Here is a 20965-nt window from a genome sequence, read left to right as displayed (position 1 = left end):
TCACAAAATTTGTCACCAAAAAAAGTAAGCAACTAGTTGGGATTATTTATTGTAGCGTGTAATATTGCCCAAAAATTATACCGTATAATTAAGTAATTAATATATATATATATATATATATATATATATATATATATGTGCATAAGAGAAATACAGCTCAGAAAAATGCACAGAACACGCTATTATTGATTTGATGTAAACAAACGGTGCGGATAAGTTTTTATACTGCCTCGTGCTTACTGATAAGAAGTAGCAATAGCAGTAGCATTTACTAACAACATTTCAAGCTATAACCTGTCTTAACTTACTCTTTTGAACAGATTAGTAACAAACAACTTAGAATACACCCACAAGTTTGTTGAGTTCAATAGAATCTCCCACTGCTTCTGCAATTGGTACAAGACTTTCAAGGTCCCCAATCAACACAGGTGATGTGAAACAACTCCTGTTTGGCTGCTACTCACCATCTTTTGAGGTACGTGTATACATCGAAAAGAATCCCAAAGGGTAAAGACCACGGTTTGATTCTCTCTTTCCAGTAAGATCAAACAAGCATTCCAATTTGCTCTTGGCGTGTTGTTTCTTTAACCGAAATGACTTTAAGGTCAGCAGAGGGCTTGCCAGATTTAGATGCACGAGACCTGATGCAATGCAGCCACAAACACGTAGCTCACTGAAACACATTCTGGTATCCTCAAAGAATGTCAATTGATGAGGTGTCACTTCTGTACTTTGTAGACACATCCAAAAGGAGGATAACCTGCTTTCCACCAAGCATAAGGATGACAAAGAACAGTTGATGTTCAACATGGCTCTTTTACCTCTTAACTGCACTGTCTCACATGTGCAGCTATAAAACATTAGCTGCCTTCACAGTCAGCACTAGTCAACTTTGTCCCCAGTTCTACCCTTGGCTTAGCTGAAAGACCCTTTGCTAACATCTCTTCATCATATTTACGTGCCATATCAACCATACCCTTTTGCACCAAGGCATCAATTAAAGCATTGTAAGCAGACGCATCAGGACTCAATCCCTGTTTTTCCATCTTTTCCCAAAGAATAAAGACTGGTCGAAGAAATTCCCATCTTCCAAATTTCCTCATAAGCATGACATAGGTGTCCATCCTAGGTCGCACGCCGCTTTCAATCATTCTATCAAACAATGTGAGAATCTCTCTCGGCTTTTCAAGGCAACCAAAGAAGCTGTTGTATGTAATGACATTAGGCTCGCAGCCCTTTTGAGGCATTTGATTAAGCACTTTATATGCATCTCTATACCTCCCATTTTCACACATAAGCTTGATCAGTGTGTTGTACGTAGAAACATTTGGTTTGCACCCCAACTCAATCATCTCTTGACAGAGCTTAGCTGCTACATCAACACCATCTGCAATCCCTATAGCGCGGATGACAGTGTTATACGCGATCACATCCAAGTCAATTCCTTTCTTCTTCATTTCTTTGTATAATTTTACAGCTTTCCATGGCTTTCCGCTCTTGCACTGTACATCCATGTAAATAGAGTACGAATACAGATCCTTCTGCACACCCCTTGTGTCCATCTCTTCCCAAAACTGTCTACATTTACCCCACCAACTCATCTTGAACCACCCACGAAGAAGCATATTACATATTTTTGTGTCAACCTTAAAACATGAATATTTCACATCATTCTTGTTCTTGGGGAAGCACAAGTCTTCGGCCTCTATCACATGCTTATACTCACATAAAGCATCAATTAGATTTGAAAATGAAACTTGATCTTTTAAATTAAATTCCTCCATCTTATCAAACATATCAATTGCTTCTTTTACCATGTGAGCAGACACATAACGTTTGAACAAGACCCGGAAAGTGGTGTGGTCAGGCATGGAGGATACACTTCTCATTTTCTCAATCAAGCTCCAAGCTGCATCAAATTCAAAGAACTTTCCCAGAATGTCAATAAGTTGGTTGCTCGTTTGGCTGGTGTGATGGAAGCCACACTGTGTCTCGGCCCAGTTGAAGAACTCTAAAGCTCTTCTCCAGTCATTGTTGTAACAAGAGAGGGTTTCCAGCACGATCGTGGGGTTCAGAGGGTCAGAGGAAGCACTTGTTGAACTTGGGGATGAATTTGGGTCATCATAGTTGGGAAAGGAAGTGGGTTTTGGGGCTTTGGAGGGGGTGGAGTGATAACCATGATGATGAAGCAAGGTTTCGAATTGGACGAGAAGCAAAGAAGAAGGTAAGAAAGTTGAAGATCGAGAAATAACTGATGAAAGCATTCTAGAAGATTAGGAACTAGTTTTCGAATATAATCTGCTAATAACTGTGTGGTTCACAGGACTGCGGGAGGTAACGATGGTCCTGCAAAGTGAATCACAATGATCAAAAACGTTTTGTTAGTTTAGCATCACCTCCGAAAGAATTATCTAAAAATTAAATATTATTTACATTTCTACAGTATTCTATAATGGAAGATTGTATGTTGGCAAATATTTTTATTAATGTTTTTCTATGGATACTTGTAATGGTAATGTAGTGATGTAATCATAAAATAATTGTTTATATGTTGTCTTTCTTATATTTTAAACATAATTTAGCTATCGCATTTTATTTTTTGCCTTTTTATTATTATATACTCCTATATTGCATCTGAACTAAGACATGGTGTGGTTTTATATTTTTCAAACTAGTAAGTACTTGAATTCGAAACTATAGAATAATACAAAATTTCAGCAAAACAAAAGTTCAGAAGTAATTGCAGCCACTAGACCCAGCCAGTTAGAGTTATAGGGCTTTTGCAAAGTATAATAAGCCTCAATCCATTGACAATGCCAACCACAGAAGCAAAAGGAATTTCCTAATTCAATTTAACTATTGATCTTGTGATAATTTGTCAATACTTTTAGGAACTTTGAGGAACATGTGCACTAGTTTCGTTTTTCAGTTGTAACATTATACATACATGAGTTCCAGGCTCAAGTAGAGATAATTGAATAAATAGTTAGGCATAATGGCCAATGGCTCAAGCTCTCAATCCTTTCCAAGATCATAGCAGTCCGTTTCCAACTTAAAACATGAAACTTTACTACAAAACGTGTGTTTTTGGCGTCATGGATGAAGATATATTTATCAGCACATCTTATGGATACAATAAGCTGCAATCTCTTCTTTAAAATGCACAAACAACTAAAAAGATTGGTCTGCAGATTGCTCAAATGGGTAAGGCATAACAAAATTGTTGTGCAGGTTATGCATAAGTAAAATTAAACAAAATGAAGGTCCACCTTGTCTCTAACCATGGTCATGGCAATGTTTGATTCCCCGATAACTAAATAGGGGAACTTGAGATGCTAGGCAACAAAGTAATTACACTTCTGAATACGAAGAGAAAGACGCAATGCGGAGGAAAAGACTAGAGAGAATAAGCTAGGGTCCAGTCAAACTGGAACACCAAACAATCAATCAGAATAAGCAAGAGTCTGTAAAGAGAACCCCCAAAATTCTTTCTGGGACTGTTCAAATCATTTGAAGGTATGAATAGAACAATTTGCATTCAATCAACTATGCAATTATCAGGAAACAAACCTAATTCTTTTTCACAAATTTTACAGGTAAAAATCAAGAAACATTCATTTCTTCTTTAAATAAAATTAAAAGAAAGATGAATTACTGGTGCCCGCCAACAACAACAACAACAAAAAAGAAGAGAAATTAACATCAAGATCAAATCTTTTTCTGATAATAGAAGAATACCATTGAGTCCCAAGTAGAGGAGAATCTATTAGTCTCCAAGATTAACTCCGGAAACTGCAACACAAGAAGGATGGAATAGCCCGACAGGTTCGATGAAGAAGAAGTAGTGTTGTTTTCTAGAGCGACTCCATTACTGCTAAATTCTAAGTACTAATTATTCTATGGAGCTTTTTTGCATTTTGCACCCCTAACATATATTTCTTACTATTTGCACCCTATTCTTTTGTTTATGATAATTAGAACCATAATCTTTTATTTTTCTTACAAAAGAATGAAAAATAATATATTCTCTATACATTGCTTGACAGCGTGATCCGGGGCTGTCAATATTATCTTCATCGAAATTTTTGATTTCATTCTGAGATAGAATCATGTTATAAGATATTTTATTAATTAATTGATTTTGATAATATAAAATTATAGCTACAACGATAAATAACGTTATTATATTATTATTGTACAAAAATATAATAATGATTTTATATTAAACAATAATGAAAATAGATAGTTAGCATATTCATGAATACATATAGAGAAAAAATCACTCTCTACGTGCAAGTTTTTAATTTTAAATACACTTGAAAGTGATTTGTTAAATGTCATTTATTGAGGTTCCCTCCCTATACAATTAAAATGTATCATGCTTACTTAGTAAGTAATTTTGCGTAAAATTTAAACTCATGATAATAATATATATATTTACACTTGTCTACATCTACGCATATATCACTATAGTTATTGCGATGTTAGTCTATCCTAGAAAGTTTATTTTCAATTTAAGAATAAATGAAATCTTTTTATTAATTTCTTTTCTCATCTATGCAATGCTAATCATAGGTGTCTGTATCAGAATGGATACAACATATGTTATTATTTTAATTTTAATTTATGTGATACAAATAATTTTTAGAGAATTAATTAATTTTTAATATATTTTCTAGATATTTAAAGTTGTTAATTATCGTAAATTAGTATTTTCTATGTAATTTTCAATAATATATGTTATCCTCTATATCCCAATTTCTTTTGAATGTAGAATTTTCTATGTCTTTTAATTTTTAAGTTATTAATTATTGTAATTTATCATATTTTTTACATCATTTTAAATTAATTTATATGATATGTTTTGTTCCAATTTATGTGCACATATAAAATTCTGAAAGTTAATCAAATTTTTATATGTCTATTAAATGTGTTGTTAATTATAATAATTTATAGTATTTTTTGCGTAAATTTCAAATAATATATGTTATTTTCTTAATTTATATGACTCGGATAGAAATTTGAAAACCATTTAAAAAATTTTAATTGTTAATTATTGTTACTTATAGTACATTTTACATATTTTTAAAAATAATATTTAACATATTCCAAAAATACAAGAATTTCAAATATTTTAAGTTAATAATTATTACGATTTATGATATTTTTATTCAATTTTTAAATTATATTTTTAAAAATAATATTTAACATATTCCAAAAATACAAGAATTTCAAATATTTTAAGTTAATAATTATTACGATTTATGATATTTTTATTGAATTTTTAAATATTTAATATTTAATAAAATAAAAGAAAATTCACAACTGCACTAGAGAAGCCGTCCATAAAGAGTTGCATGCTTTCAACCGCTGAAACAGTTAGACCCTTAGCAATTCAATATTAGCCGCTCATTAATAAGAGAAATATATGTTTTATTCGTCTATTTTAAAAATAAAAATAAAAATTATTGATAAATTGATAAACTCGTGAAATTTTAGCTTATTTATCGTACAACTTAGGAACGATACAATTGGGTATTACATTACAAATACATGATTCAAATATTTGCTTTGGTACAAGAAATATGAATAAATAAATAGTTTCAACCTTAATAAAACAAATAGCTAATTACATACAAAGATTTGTTTTGTAACTCAAATTAATAGACAAAAGATAGCCAATTATTATAGTAGATTGGTGCAAAATGTCATTTTTTTAGGCTACTTGCTTGGACAACTAAATGTCATTTTTATTTTATTGTTCTTTTTACAATTTAATAAATTTCTTATCAGTAATACGCAATTATGAAAATATTATAATAATAATAATAATAATAATAATAATAATAATAATATATCTAATATAATTTTATTAGAGAAGTTCGGAGAAGGTAAGAAGTATACCAACATTATTTTTATCTTTTTTGTAAAAAAGAAAAATTATTTTGATAGATCCTTAGCTTATAAAAGAATTTATTATTTTTTTATAAAATAATTGCAAGAAGTTTTTGTTCAAAATTAAGCATGTTGATGAATATTTATAGTATCATTCAAGTAAATACAAATTAAGATCGTAAAAACATGAGCCTACGATATAATTATGCCTAATTTCATATCGATCAATGCAAGAATTATAAATAAAAAATCAAAATTTCATTGATACATAGTATAGTCCAAACGAACCCCTTAAAAGTTTTACTCAACTAAGAGCGGCATCAAATTAGCAAAACGACATTAAATATATATTTAAATTTTAAATAAATTAAAACGGACGGAGGAGTTAAATTTTTTATATTGCACGTAAAAAGAAGAAACTATTATCAATCATTAAGCTTTTTAGAAAAGTGTAGAGTATTCCATCATATATTTTCAAACTAAAGTAATGAAAATGGCGGGCTAAGCATATAGTCTCTCAGTGTTCAAATCTCAAAGAAAAGCAAGCAGAGAGCTTTCGAGATTGGGATGAAGATGAAGATCAGCGTAGGGGAAATTACCAGGAATAAAATGGAGGAACTTAGATTGGTTTGTGACAGGGAGATTCCAATTCAACAGCAGAGAATCGATGCTGCCACTCGTTCCTTCAAAAAATGTCTCGATTCAACCAAGACACAAGCACAAGAAACTCTTCAATTACAGTGTATGTTTTTCCCCGCATGCTAAATTCTGTGGCTTTTGTACGATTTTTGCTCGAATTTTTAGTTTTCTAAAGTTAGGGTTTTCAGCTACGCATCATTCTCAAGAATTGTAGCTGGAAGATTATTTCTTTTTCTTCATTTGGTATCTTATTGATTGGGTTATTTGATTTAATTGATTGGTTGCGGCAGCAAAACTTGGCAAGTTAAAAGTTGAGCTAAGGGAGTTGGAAGACAAATTGGTGAAAGCACTTGCAGGTGTGTCACTCTTTAAATTCTTTTTGGTAGGCTCGCCATTATGTATGCTGTTGTTCTTTGCTGATACTCAAACCCCTGGATAGTTGGGGTGGATTAAAGATTTAAACTTTGAGTTCAATATTTAAGTTCTTAGCAGTGCCAGTGAGCCCATTATATTTTTTAAAATTATGGGTTCAGACCTACTATTTATTGCAATTTTTAGTTGATTTTTACATATGCATTTATGTTCCGGATTAGAATTACTGGGTTGAGATGAACTCACAGACTGAACTCTACATTTGCCAGTGCTGGATGGTATTAGGTATGCATTCCTTCAGGGTATAGTGTCTTAGTTTGAACTATTATTGCTTATCTACGTGCTACCATTTCTGATAAAGCTTTCAGAGGGTGGTTCATTTTGCTGTTACTTCACCATAATAGTTATCAATATTGAGAGAAGAGGATGGATGTAGTGTTTGCTTGTGGATTTTCTAATGAAGCATGATTATTGCCGAATAGGATTGTTATGTTCTACAACACGTACAGTTGTACTGAAGAGAGTAAGATTTTAATGACAGGCAATTATGAAGATTTTATTTTCAGTTAGAACAAAATGTCATGGTCTATAAGATTGTTGATGTGAAGGAAATAAATATTTTTTATACAACAAACTTCTTGATCAAAATAGCATCATTTTGTTATTGGCAGTGGAACATGCCTTCATATCACAGTTATTGTGATTATGAAGTTGGGTTGTTATTCTAATCTCATTGAAGTGGCTGGTGAACTTCTCATTGCCTTTTTTTCAGAAGTGAACTTGCATATTGGATGATCTAAGTACTAAGTATGCGAATAAGCTGTTTTTTAAACTCTGAAGATCCTTATAGTAGTGACAATAAGAGCAATAAACACTGACAGTCTGAAGTTCTGAGTAGCAGTGCTTCCAAAGTTAAAAAGGATTTATTGTAGCATGTTTTTGTTATTCGAGATATTGTTGTTTCTGGAAATCTTGTTTTATTGACGGAAAATGGGAAGTACGTGTAGAAGATTCACATCCAAAGTAGCTGCAATATTGTACTCATCACACAATTCTGGAGGTTATTTACTTAATCTGCTGGATCTCACCCATAGTATTTTCCAAAAATCTCTTCTTTTTACTCTCAGTTCACTTGTTTTTCATATTTGAGACTTAAGAGGAATGATTTCAGCCACTAATTACATTTATCCAGCCTGAATATCCTGCAATTTCTGTATACTACTAATATCCTTGGTCCCGTCTGTCACTTCCCTTTTGAGTCGAGAGTCTTTTGAAAATAGCCTTTCGACCATATAAGGTAGGGGTAAGGTATACATACATCCTAACCTCCTGAATCCCTACCTGTGGGATTTCACTTGGTATATTGTTGTTGTACACTTGTAATAATTTCCTTTGGGAAAATTTTGAATTACTCCTCATCCTTTATTTTTCTGTATTACTGATTTTGAATGATCATTTTCTCTATAAAAATTGGATTATTATTGTTTTGTCTCTGTTATTAATTTAAAAAGTCTAACATGTATGTCATGATGTCATCTGCAGCGAAGACCCGAAAAGAGGCAAAGCAGATAGCAATAGCAGACTCAATATCTTCTACAAAATATACAGTAGAAGAACTTAGAGGGGTGGTGGAAAACCAAAGGGCCAGGAAAGATGAATATGCAGCCATAATATCTCAACAAGCTGATGGTAAACTCTATCACTACAAAAGTTTGCCCACTTTTCATGCATTTGACAAACTCATACTTGTTTCATGTAGAGTTTTTCTATGAGAGAAATAGCTTAGAGAGACGTTTCAAGAATCATTTATGCTTAATTTCAATTTTCTAATATTTCATTTAGTCATCGCATGAGATGACTGCTGAAATGATTTATTTTTATATCCAACTGGTTTAACGATCATGAATCCAATTGCAGTATTTATTGCTTCTGTGTGATGTTAGTGAATAAATTTCAAGACAAAAGATATCCTAAAAGTTATTTCTACATCCTTAGTTCGCGAATGTTTCTGTACGGTATGCAAACCAATTCATATGACAGATTTTACGGAAGGGGAAGAGAGAGAATAGATTTATCAAGAAGTTTATATGACCTTAGGCTCTAGTCTTATCACTTGGCCTTGTCTCAGATTAGAGGTGTTTGTGGACTTCCATCTTTCTTCTTTACACCCTCCAGAGCATTTAAAGTAACGTGAAACCCAATTATATTTGAAATTCATCTGAAGTGTAGTTTATCTTTATATGTTGATTCACGTCCAGTTTAATGCAGTAGTAAAATAGAAATGCTAGTTTAAATGATTTTTCCTGGTCAAATGAAGACACCTAATTCTCGCTCGACTTTGGCTTTGGAAAATGATCGAGAGATTATAGTCATCCAAAAAAAAAGGAGACACCTAATATGGTAGGAAGATGGCATTGAGGAATAGTGTTTCTTCGTCTGTTCTTCCTTCGAAAACTACTGTTGTATGTTGGATGTGATAGTTTAATTTTTTATTTATTTATTTTTAATTTGTGGCCCCCTTTTCAAACTCTCCCCTGTAATTCATTGTGAAAGCTGTTATTTTTTGTGAATAATGTTGGTGCTTTTTTATGTTGATAACTTTGTGACTGTTTCTGCTGTTTCTACCTCGGACACCATATCCTGTTGGGTAATTGATCGGTGCATTTCTTCATCTTCTTCTTTTGTTTGTTTGGGAAAGAACTCAAAGCATGTGAAGAAAAGCATAATCAGACTGCTGAACAGAGAGAGGAAATAGAAGAGGCTATTGTGTGGTACAATAAGGTGCTTGGATTACGTATTGAATGTGGCCATGGTATGTATATCCTTCAACTTCTGTACTCATTTAAGATTCTAGAGAAGCAGACTCCGCTTTCTGAACAATATAACCCCGCCACAGGCTCTACTTATTAATAATGGATTTTTCCAGTAAAAGAAAACAACTTTCTTCTATTGTTAGATTTGTCCACTGAGCATTCATTTCCTTTGTCTTCCACAGGAGTGAAATTCGTATTTACCAATATTGATGCCAATAATCAGGATAAGGAGTACTTTTTTACCATACGTCATGAGAATGATGTATATACTTGTAAGTCTGGAACCGTTATCAACTATACATCAGTGAAAATGGTTCTGTACTTTAATTCTTATTTGGCTTGGATTTTTAGTGATTGAATGTGATCCACAACTTAATGATGCAAAAGAGCTGCTCAGAGAGTTAAATAGAAGCAATGGACTGTTCAAGTTCGTCAGGACTATGAGAGAAAAGTTTCAAGCAGCCGTAACACATGGTATGCCCTGTATTTCATTTCTAATGTTATGTTATCCTCTGAGCCTTATTTACTTATATCAGACCCATATACAGCTAATTTGAAATCATAGAGTATTGGCTGCTAGCAAGCTTCTTGAGTACTGTCTTGCAAAGAATCTCCACAATAAATGCAAATCCCTCTGATATCATTTCAGAATACAAACTCTTGTTGCACCCGAAAATGGATTTTTGTTCGAATCATTAGTAGAAATTAGAAAATGATTTTGTTAATGCATTCAAGTAACTAAACGTTTCACAATTTGGAAACTAGATTTATTGTTGTAACCTGGATTTCCTACAGGATCGATTAATTTATATTTAAACCAAGATCATGAATAAGTGCATAAATATACTCTTGAAAGTTAAGTTGATTAATAAATATATTGGGGATGTCTATGATGGTTCTGAATATGTTTATGTTTCCTATGCATTCAGGGACATTTCCTGACATGGCATCTCGTGATCAAGACACTTTCATGATCTCTGTGTCTGCCCCAGTTTCTTCCATTTCAACTGATAGTAGAAGTGAGTTTTTATCCCAGCAGGAGCATCAATCTGATGAACATAACAGAAATTTGAAGAAAGTTGACCGTGCCAAAGGGAGTAGGGCAGCACTCCTATCTCCTGGATCTGCATCATCTCTCCGACGTTCTCCTCGTTTTAAGGTAGGATTAATTTTGATAACTTGTTCAAGGACAATAAGCTCTAACTGATTTCTGTGTTCCTTTCTTTTTTCTTTATACATACACTATATTTCTTAGAAATGTTTGCGTTGAATGCCAGTAATGATTTCCCCCGAGTGTTCTCTCTAATATTCTTAATATCTTTGAGACTTGCTGCTGATAGAAACTTTGCTCGAGTAATTTAGCCTCCGATCGGAGATGAAATTTCTGCTTTAGTTCCCATTCTCTTGCTATAGGGGTGAAATAATTTAATGCACATGTTTTGGAAGGAATCCAGTTAGCATATATGATCAATTAGGGGTGTCAAATGGAGGAGAAAATGTTTGGTCAAGTTCTGATGGGTTACAATGTGTTGAGTCAAAGAACATGTGATTGACCCAACCAGTCGCAAATACTCTTGGGTCAAGATAGGTAGATCAATGGGACATACGCCAACCCACTCAACTCAAAACCTCTTCTCTGTTTTTTTTGTTTTTTTTTTCTAATCTGTTGCTATCCAAATTGAGTTCATAACAAAAGAGTTACTGTACAAGAAAGTGATATTGCCCTACGGTAAAGACTAGTTTTCTGCTTTTTCCCTCTTTTTATGTGCAACAAATTTCTCTTACAGGTTAATTTGGGTAAAATTTGCTAGTAATTTTATGCAAGTCGATCCAATCTCTTGGATGGGTTGATTAGAGCTATACCAATTGAACTCGTAAATACTACTCATCCAAACTATTGACGTGTGGGTGGGACATTGTTACCATTTTTATGAGTCAAAGTTAACACTCCTGATGAAAGTGAATTGTGGGATACTGATGTTGCATAATAAAAGTTGGAATAGGAATTTTGTCATAAACTGTCTGAGGTGGGGGGGGGGGGGGAGAGAGAGGGGGGAAGTATAGAAAATTTGATAAGCAATTCTGGGGGAATGTTATTGGCTTCACATTTCAGGCTCAAGCATATTGTCAAATGCATTCTTTCCTTAATTCCTATGTTACCATGTAGAAATGTTTAATCCCTCATTGACATGCTAAGTATTGTTTGATGATACCAAGTGAAACAAGAAAAACTCACGGTTAACATGAACATATAATTGAGACTGATTATATCCCCTTGGTCTATGTACTGGGCTGTTTAAAAGGTTCACAAGCATTTGTACTTGATAACCTTTTCTCACTGTCGTGTCTGGATAGACACATCTATGGACCAACATACATGCATATGCCTGAGATGATATCAGTGTGCCCCTCAGAAAGGACCTAACATACTGGCAGAGGGCATTTATATGGAAAGATTCTCTAATTTACAACTTTGGATGACTGAATTTTCTGAACGAGACTGTTCATGAACAATGCCATCATTATACTTTCATGTGAATGTGTTCTTTTGGCAGGAAATACCTGGTGTGCAGTATCTTCATTTCAACAATCATTGCATAAATTGAATTAGGATTAATTTTGAGCAAGCAGCTCAAACTGCATGGGTTTCTAATGTGCAAAATTTACTTTTTGGCAGGTCAAAAGATGATAATGATCGCACAGTTTCGTTTGAAGTTGCTTAGCCGTCAAGTTCTCGCGTCATGATAAGCAAAAACCTGATTTTCTTCTACATAAAGGTTAGGGTCAGTAACCGGCAAGTCTAATGTCTACCTGATCAAATGTTCAAAGCCTTGCTGTCTTTGCGAAACGGCTCAGGTGGCTGACTTCATTTCTTATGTCCAAGCTCTGTTGACTTTTCTCTATGATCCATCTTATGACTTTCGAGTTAGTCATTTTCTATCTTTGTAGCTATATATGTTTCCACTTATTTTTTTCTCCTCAAAAGACAGATTCTTTTCCTTTTTGTACATTGTAATGTATCATCAAATGTTTGTAATGTAGAATATAGATCACTTCGATTCTGCATTCTTTTTGCATTCCGTTGATCTCTTATTTCACCAGGCTTGTTTTGGTGCGGCTTTGGAATATGATATACTCAATTCATCTGAGCTTATGCTCTGTGGAACAGTTTTTACAGGTGTGCTGCCAACACTTCTATTCTGGTTTTTGCTTTTTGGTGGTATGTGTAAATTTTCTCTTTAGTATCAATTTGGGATTGCTGTATATTGCAATGTTCAACTTATTTCAGATCACATGCTTCAAGAATTTTCGTCTTTAAACTCTGTATCCAAATAAATATAGATTGTCTTATTGCACATGCGAACGAAAGGTGATGAATTTGATCCCCTTGTATGCGTTGATCGTTTGGTTCATGGACTGAATTATTACATAATTATAGCCGTAAGATTATAATCTTTGGGCTAATTTATTCAGGGTAGTGTATAAGTAATGCTTGTATTAGTTATGCATGAATTATTTTTTATGTATTAATTGATTTGATGTATTAAAAGCAGTAGTTGTTGTATAAAAACATTACTTACAAAAGTATCCTTCACAATTGTGGGTGGAAAAGATGTAGTAAAAGTGTTTTCTAGGGGTAATTGGGTCTTTAACCATGTTAATGTATGTATTAAATCCTTTTGCATTATTAATACGATAATATCTAGAAATCATGATATTAGTAATACACGATAGAGTGTACATAGTATGAAAACGTGTACCACAGAAGAGATTACTAATACACAAAGTATATATATCAAATAATCTCTTAATGATAAAGGATGAGATAACGAACACATGATAAATTTATATCATCCAAATTTAATCTTGAAATATCTCGCGTACCAAACGATTCTCGCTACGGGGGAGATTTGTGGTAGAGTATGTTGGATATTCTGCAAAAAAGTGCCAACTAAAAAAAAGGCAAAATCGTGTCGTAACGCATATAGACCAATATATAATGGACCACTAAAAGAAGATTCTTCATTATTTCCACTTAACATTTGTACTCCATCAGTTGGCTAACAATTGGACAAACTACTATACTTGTATCATATTTTCATCTATCATCATATATTATATGGATATACAACAAAGTATATCTATTTTTATTAATTTAACATGTACAAAAACTAATCTTTTTTTTTTTTTTGGTTTATGAATTTACATGTGGAAGAAATCTTCTATGGATAAGAACACGAGTACCCTTCCAAAGTTTATGAGCTTCAATTTCATCATTTGCTAAAACTGAAGAGTGACTTTCATTACAGTCTGCAAAGTATTTCCCACTCATCCCTTCTGTTTGTGGGCTCAATGCTACATAACATGTGCTTGCTGCACCCTGCCATACCCAAAAATAAAACAAAAATTGACCTCATTATTGTTTTTTTTCTAAAAATAAATAATTTTTTTTTCCGATTTTTGTTGGTTATTATGGAGGGTAGTGGAATAATGGGAAATGTAATGGTAAAGGATAATATTCAATAGAGTAAAAAGAGACAAGTATATGTGGACAAACCTGTGATGTTGACTTTAGAAGCTTTGATGCCATAAAATAGAGAGAATCTGTTTATGATTTTGTAAAATGTAAGTCAGTAAATATAGCTATCGACGTTTGGTATAGTAATTTTTCTGATGTTCGATAAGTAAGTAAAGAATTTCTTAACATGACAAGTTAACAAACTTTTGGCGAGTGGGGTGTGTGGAGCTGGTGGAAAGACCATTAGTATTTTTTTGAGTATGAGAAAAATTAAAAAATATTTTTTGTCGTACCAAACAAATAGAAAAAGGGAAAAAGGCATAATTACCAGTGATAAAGCCTTTGTGATCTCTGATAATTCCAGTTTTTACAATTCCAGGATGGACTGCATTGATAGTTACATTTGCATTTCTTGCCTGTTCAACACCAAATAATTATAATTTCAGTATTGCAATTTGCAACTATATATACAAATATATAAAGACAAAAAAACAATTTATTTATTGGAAAATATATATATATATATATATATAGTGACCAATGAAGGAAAAAGAAGTAATATCATTTTGTGTACAGCACTAATAGTGCAAATAAAAGCTGGCATGATTCTAAATCCAATTCCCTAGTTTCTTACATGTCTTTGAGTTTTGTCATAGAATTTTATCAGTGAGTTGTCTAATCAAATGATATAATTGAGTGGTAAGAAAAACACCTTAGTACAAATTAAAATCCAATTTACATGATTAGATTTGCTTAATTACCACAACAACAAAAAATTATTGGTGAATTGACTATGTTTTGATTGCTTCACTAGAAGGCTAACCACTTTTTACATTGATTATGTTTTGATTGCTTAACTAATTGAACATATTAATCTTATATTTTGATATAACAGATAAGCTTCCCTCTAGATTTAATTAGTCGGAATTTTTCATAGACGCCTAGATTAAAGGTTATACCTATTCCAAGTCAGATCAAAACACTTCATAGGTACATATCTTGATTCAGATGTCTAAATAAATTATTATTTTGCCTTGTTTATTGTATCGTCCTCCACATATATTCATGGTAGATGAATAGAAAACCTAGCTATTATTACGTTATAAAAGAAATTCATTAATTTACAGTCTTATCTATCGTGATGGAAATAAAGAAATTAAATCCATACAAATGAAAGCTCTTAAAATAAAGGTGGAATGAGGGAATTAATTAGTTACCTTTAGTTGTCTTGACAATTCCTTTGCGTGTAAAATGTTGGCTAATTTTGATTGAGCATATGCACGAGTACCATTATAACTGTGTGGAACACGTTATATACTAAATTAGAGTAAGTAATGATCAATCTCGTATAATAACAATAAACTATTCAATATAATCTCATCAGAATTGTCTCAGATTAAATATTTGCTAGTTAAAATGTTAGGACGATTATTATTATACTATACTTACTATTTTTTAGGATTGAGCAATTGGGAGAAACGGAATTGATCTCTTTTCACCCAATTATGAACTACTGAAGTAACATTCACTATTCTTCCTTCAATCCCACACCCTTCTGCTGTCTCCACCATTTTCTCTAATAACAACTCTGTCAATAGAAAATGACCTGCCAAATAATATATGTATCAGAGTCGAATTCAGAATTTAATAGATTTTAGTCTTTTAAGATTCAGATTACTACTTTCTCAAACTTTGATATTTACTTGACATTTTAGTAACTATTTTCATAGATATCTATACTATGTTTTAAAAAAATCACAGTAAAAGAACTTTTATAATATCCAATTATACATGTAACTTGTATTATTTTTCAAGAGAGTTTGTTTCTAATAGAAAAATTATTTCTTTTTCCTTGTTAATTTTCGTTATGCATATATAATTATCTTTCGGAACGCCCTAATATGAAACAAATTTTAAGTGAACTCATAAAGAATATATATATATATATATGGTCCCAAAGTATGGGTAGCTAGAGATAATTACCTAAGTAGTTTGTAGCAAAAGTCATCTCAATTTTGTCTTCAGAAAACTCCAATTTCTGTGAAAATTTCCCTGCATTATTTCTATATGACAAAAATTCAAACCAATCATCAGTCAAAATATTTTTTTTAAATTTTTTTTTAGAAAAAAAAATAAAATAAAATACATACATGAGGATGTGAAGTGGAAGTTGTAAAGACAAAAACTCAGCAGAAAATCTCTGAATTGAAGCAAATGAACTCAAATCAATTTCTAACAATATAATTTGAGCCATTGGAGTTTCTTTTTGTATAAATTCCTTCAAAATTTCTGCTTTTTTTAAGTCTCTTGCTGGTAACACTATTCTTACACCCCTTTTTGCTAATACTCTTGCTGTTTCTGCTCCAATCCCTGATGTTGCGCCTGTAATTTTTACAAAAAATTAAATTAATTAAATAAAAAATTAAATTAATTAACATCATGATGATTTGTCTAATCTTTATATGACATACTACTAAATTAGGTTTCTACATTGGATTCTGCACTAATTAATGCATGGTGATCAAAATATTAATTTATGTAGTGGGGGTTGTTGTTTTTAAGTATTTTAATGTTGGAACTTTACTATGTTAATTAATTAATTAAAGATCATGGCATATGATTAGTATTCAGTATTGTCCCAGATTGAAATCTTATACATCTGACCAACAATTAATTAAGTATATAGCTAACTAGAGACAAAACTATGTCTTTTCTTTCTACAAAAACAAAAAGAGACACTAAAAAGAAGAACAAATTGAATATTTAATAAATTATTTATGATCCCTTAACCCTCACTTTTCTTTTTTTTTTTGCAAAATTAATTGAGAGATTTTCTTAAAATGTGTGATATTGAAAACAGTGAGGTATAAATTTGATAGTGTATGATGGATTTTACTTAGGAATAAACTCTGAAACATGGGCCATGAAAAGTACATAATGTTTTTTTTTTTTTTTGGAGAAAAGATGCTTCTTAATTTTTGGAAGAAAAAGAAAGTGTCTAACAAAGTACTATACTTCCTCTTCATGTCTCTTTACAATTTGAGGATTTATAAGACATTTTTTTGTAAAAAATAATTTAAAAAAATTATAACACATCTATTATTCAAGCTATGTTAAAAGTCTCATACTGTAAAACAATCAAATCCAAGAATATTCCTTTCAAAATTCTCCAAAAAAAAAGAAGAAGAAGATAGAGTTAATGCATGTCGACCAAAACCATGATGAATATTAAATTGCTTATAGTCACATCTCACAATATTTGATTATTAAGAATTAACCACTCAAAATCTTTTTTTTTAAAAAAAAAAAAACATTTAATTCCTCATTTTCTCTAATAACAACACATCAATGAAACAAAAGTTTCAAGAAGAAAAAGAACATTAAAAAATGATATTTTTTTTCTAAAGAATTCTTCCAAACATGCACGGATTATCAAGTACTGACAATTGCCCTATCAAGTCTTGCTTCTGACTTGCACAAATACAAAAATAATTTGTTTAGTCTTAGAACCGTTTCGAAAACTCAAGAATACGACAAATAATTGAGATAAAAAGAGAGAGAGTAATTAATTACCAGTGATAATTGCAGTGAGTTGAGAATTAGAGGAATTAGAGAAATCTTTAGTAGCCTGTTCAGCAGTTGTTTTAGAACCATAACCACTTGGGCCAGCAATGCCAGCCAAATATTTGAGAGTTGCCTTCATTACACCAAAATTTTGGAATTTTGAATAACAATATTGGAAAACCACGTATATATAAAATGCTCTATCAAACTTGTGGAAGTCCATATATATATATATATATACACACACCTACCCCCTAATTAATAATAATATTATCTCTTATAAAAAATATATATAAAAAAATAATATTGGATATTGAGGGTGCACAAATCTTTTGGCTACAACCAATAACAATAGATCCCTATTGTGTAGACTATATTGTCAGGATGAGACCAAAAATAAAAATAAAAAGTTTGACACTGTTCTCCGTCTCAAATTATTCTATCGTAATTTTTAAAGGTTGATACTAAATAAATTATATTTTAAGATAATAATAAAATTTAGATAATTAAATCCTTTGTTAATTAATATTTTTAAGGAGAAATACGATAGATAATTTGAGACGAAGCGTATTAATTAATGATGTTTTTTTGTGAAGCTTTTTTGCATAGCACACGCACGTAATTATGTGAAAGTTTTCTTTCTTACTTCTAATTATTATTGTCTGCCCTTATTTGTTTTACGCTCCTTTATTTTTTTCCTCTCTTTTCAAATCATGTTTACTTTACTTTTTGTGAGAGGTGGAAAATTTGTTGTTTCTAAGGATTTTTTTTTTCTTTAATTCTTCTCATTTTGGTTTTATGAATCTCATATTGATAGTTATAGTTAAAAGGAAGTTATATGTTATGTGTTAGGATACTCTTAACGATATAAAGAATTTTGGAAAATTAGATCAATACGAGTTTAATTCAAAACGAATAACGTAACATAATATATATTAATTTAGAGTACATATTTGGGTCAGGTTAGACTAACAGATATTACCTATGGATTTATTGGCTTCATTGTAGTTCCCATTAATGGAAGCATATTTGATGTCACCAATGGCATTAAAAAATATTATTATTGTGGTACAACTCCATGGGCTAAGGAAGTGCCTTCCTATGTGTCATTTCTTATAGTATATATATTTTGTTTGGATGGTTATATTTGGTGGAAATGATCGATGATATATATATATTTTGTTAATATTAATCTTATCGATTGACCAACCATCTTATGACATTAGTATTCTTGTATTGCATGAATATATTTCTCTTTCTTTCTTTCGCTATATTGAAATTAAAGATTTTTCTTATTGCGAATTAATAAAAAATTTATATTATAAAGTATGATTTTCACACTCTATTTTTATCAAACTAACTCACTAGAAAAATTGACGATGAAAAATAGGTTTTTATTGAAATACTGAAATAACAATATTAAATAACGATTGAACATTAATTTATTTAGTGAAATGTATAGCTTAATGCGTTGGCTTTTTCTTTCTCTCTTTACACGTGAGTGTATATTATATTTATTTATATAAAATATATAAAACAATGCAATTATTTTGCATTTTTTAGCTTCCTTCGAAATGGTAAAAGTCATGTCCAAGAAATATTACTATAAAAAAAAAAAAGAAGGAACAAAGAAATGTGTTATATTATATGACTGAGAAATATGAGTGAACTTTGTATATATATATATCGTACACATTATTACAAAAAAGGAAAATGCACAACTACCCACTCAACCTATGCTTAAAATCTCAGAGACACACTTATACTATAATAAGGTCCTATTACCCACAAGACAGTGCCACATATGCCTAAAAAGAATAGAAAATTATTAACACAAGTTGAGGGGGTAATAGGACCATATTATAATACAAGTGCGTCTTCGAAATTTTGAGCATAAATTGAGGGGTACTTGTGTATTATCCCTTAAAAAAAAAGAAAACTGCACATCTTTTATCAAGAAAAATAAATTAAATATTGTTTTATCTAACTTTGAGAAATTTGTCAAATTTATTGTCTTATGTTAGGCCGATTAATTCAACTACAAATTGTCTGGATTAGCTATAATATGTTAATTAATCGATGAATTCAACTAGTTGTTTGTACTAGTTATTCATCGATAAATTCAATAAGGCATGTCCAGTATTGCATGTGTGAACATTTGAATTAAAGAAAATTTGATGAGTATTTTCATAATTTGTCAAGAAAATAAGAGGCAAATTAGAACACTTCGTAGTTGTAAAGTAGATTATTTTGGACGGTGACTTGTAGTTGAACATATATACTCACACTTTGGAAATTTTTTTCTTGTTTTTGTTATGTTTCTCCTCTTCAATTATAGTAGGCATGACATTATTGCAATCTATTTATTTGTAACTTCAAGCAATAGAAGTGAATAGTGGAAATTACAACATGACATCATTAGTTTCTTAATTATCCTTTTTATCTAGAGTATTTTGAAAATGAGGCTTCCATCACAATATTTCTATCATTTACACAACTTTAATCAATTATATGTATCGCTCGATTCTGAATGAATGCCTACTTAGACATCTCAACAAATTTTTAAAATCTTTTGATTCTAATATATCCATTTTTGATAAATACAAAACCGAAAATACTTACACCATGAATTTTCTTACTTAAGAAATACTTCTACTCAAATAAACTTGTCCCCAACAAGACAAAAAGTCTCTAGAATGTGGTGGTTTAGGGCATGGCCTTTGATTTCAAGTATATTTATATAGTCCTCACACGTGGGCATCAAGTAAAAACATGATAATTTATAGGTTGAGCCAAGAAAATATATTATGAACAATAATTGCATTTCTTTATTTTATGTAGACAAGTTTTGAAAGAAAAAAAAAAGAACACTTAATACTTGTTATATTATGATGAAATTTGAGAAATAGTAGAAGGCAAAAACGAGTGAAATTTCCACTTTAGGTACAAAAGGTCAAAGCTTTTGTTGCGTGCAACCGTGCCATTAATATTATATATATATATATTAGAGTACCTCTTTTTTTCTTTTTTTTTTCCCCTCTAAAATAATATATTATTTACTGAATTTTACCTTTTTTCACTTTGAAAAATGATGACAAATGTTGGAGGTTAGAAGGTCTAAAAAAGAACATTGAGGTTGACTCCTCAACAATGGAGTTATGGA

At 31.2% G+C, this 20965-nt stretch overlaps 3 protein-coding genes across 3 annotated transcripts; 1 reads left to right on the top strand and 2 right to left on the bottom strand.

Moving 5' to 3' along the window:
* Window positions 1-166: 166 nt before the first annotated feature.
* On the bottom strand, window positions 167-3887 carry LOC101260329 (pentatricopeptide repeat-containing protein At1g80550, mitochondrial). The gene is made up of 2 exons (XM_004236191.4): window positions 3739-3887; window positions 167-2346 (listed from the first exon to the last, which is right to left on the bottom strand). The coding sequence occupies exon 2, from the start codon at window positions 2262-2264 to the stop codon at window positions 861-863; it is 1404 nt and encodes a 467-aa protein (XP_004236239.1). The 5' UTR covers window positions 2265-2346; window positions 3739-3887; the 3' UTR covers window positions 167-860.
* Window positions 3888-6324: 2437 nt separating this feature from the next.
* LOC101260628 (kinetochore protein SPC25 homolog) lies at window positions 6325-12787 on the top strand. The gene is made up of 8 exons (XM_004236192.5): window positions 6325-6637; window positions 6825-6890; window positions 8449-8595; window positions 9605-9718; window positions 9902-9991; window positions 10071-10193; window positions 10649-10878; window positions 12397-12787. Exons 1-8 carry the CDS (start codon window positions 6463-6465, stop codon window positions 12406-12408), a joined length of 957 nt encoding a protein of 318 aa, XP_004236240.1. The 5' UTR covers window positions 6325-6462; the 3' UTR covers window positions 12409-12787.
* Window positions 12788-13717: 930 nt separating this feature from the next.
* Window positions 13718-19377, bottom strand: LOC101260921 (short-chain dehydrogenase TIC 32 B, chloroplastic). The gene is made up of 8 exons (XM_004236193.5): window positions 17812-19377; window positions 16389-16620; window positions 16222-16301; window positions 15688-15844; window positions 15456-15534; window positions 14567-14654; window positions 14278-14324; window positions 13718-14100 (listed from the first exon to the last, which is right to left on the bottom strand). Exons 1-8 carry the CDS (start codon window positions 18023-18025, stop codon window positions 13915-13917), a joined length of 1083 nt encoding a protein of 360 aa, XP_004236241.2. The 5' UTR covers window positions 18026-19377; the 3' UTR covers window positions 13718-13914.
* Window positions 19378-20965: the final 1588 nt, after the last annotated feature.

This window comes from Solanum lycopersicum, chromosome 3, assembly GCF_036512215.1.
Source record: "Solanum lycopersicum chromosome 3, SLM_r2.1".
In the NCBI taxonomy this organism is placed as follows: domain Eukaryota; kingdom Viridiplantae; phylum Streptophyta; class Magnoliopsida; order Solanales; family Solanaceae; genus Solanum; species Solanum lycopersicum.
The sequence above is the reverse complement of the archived record's forward strand: the minus strand, read 5'-3'. Positions and strand labels throughout refer to the sequence as shown.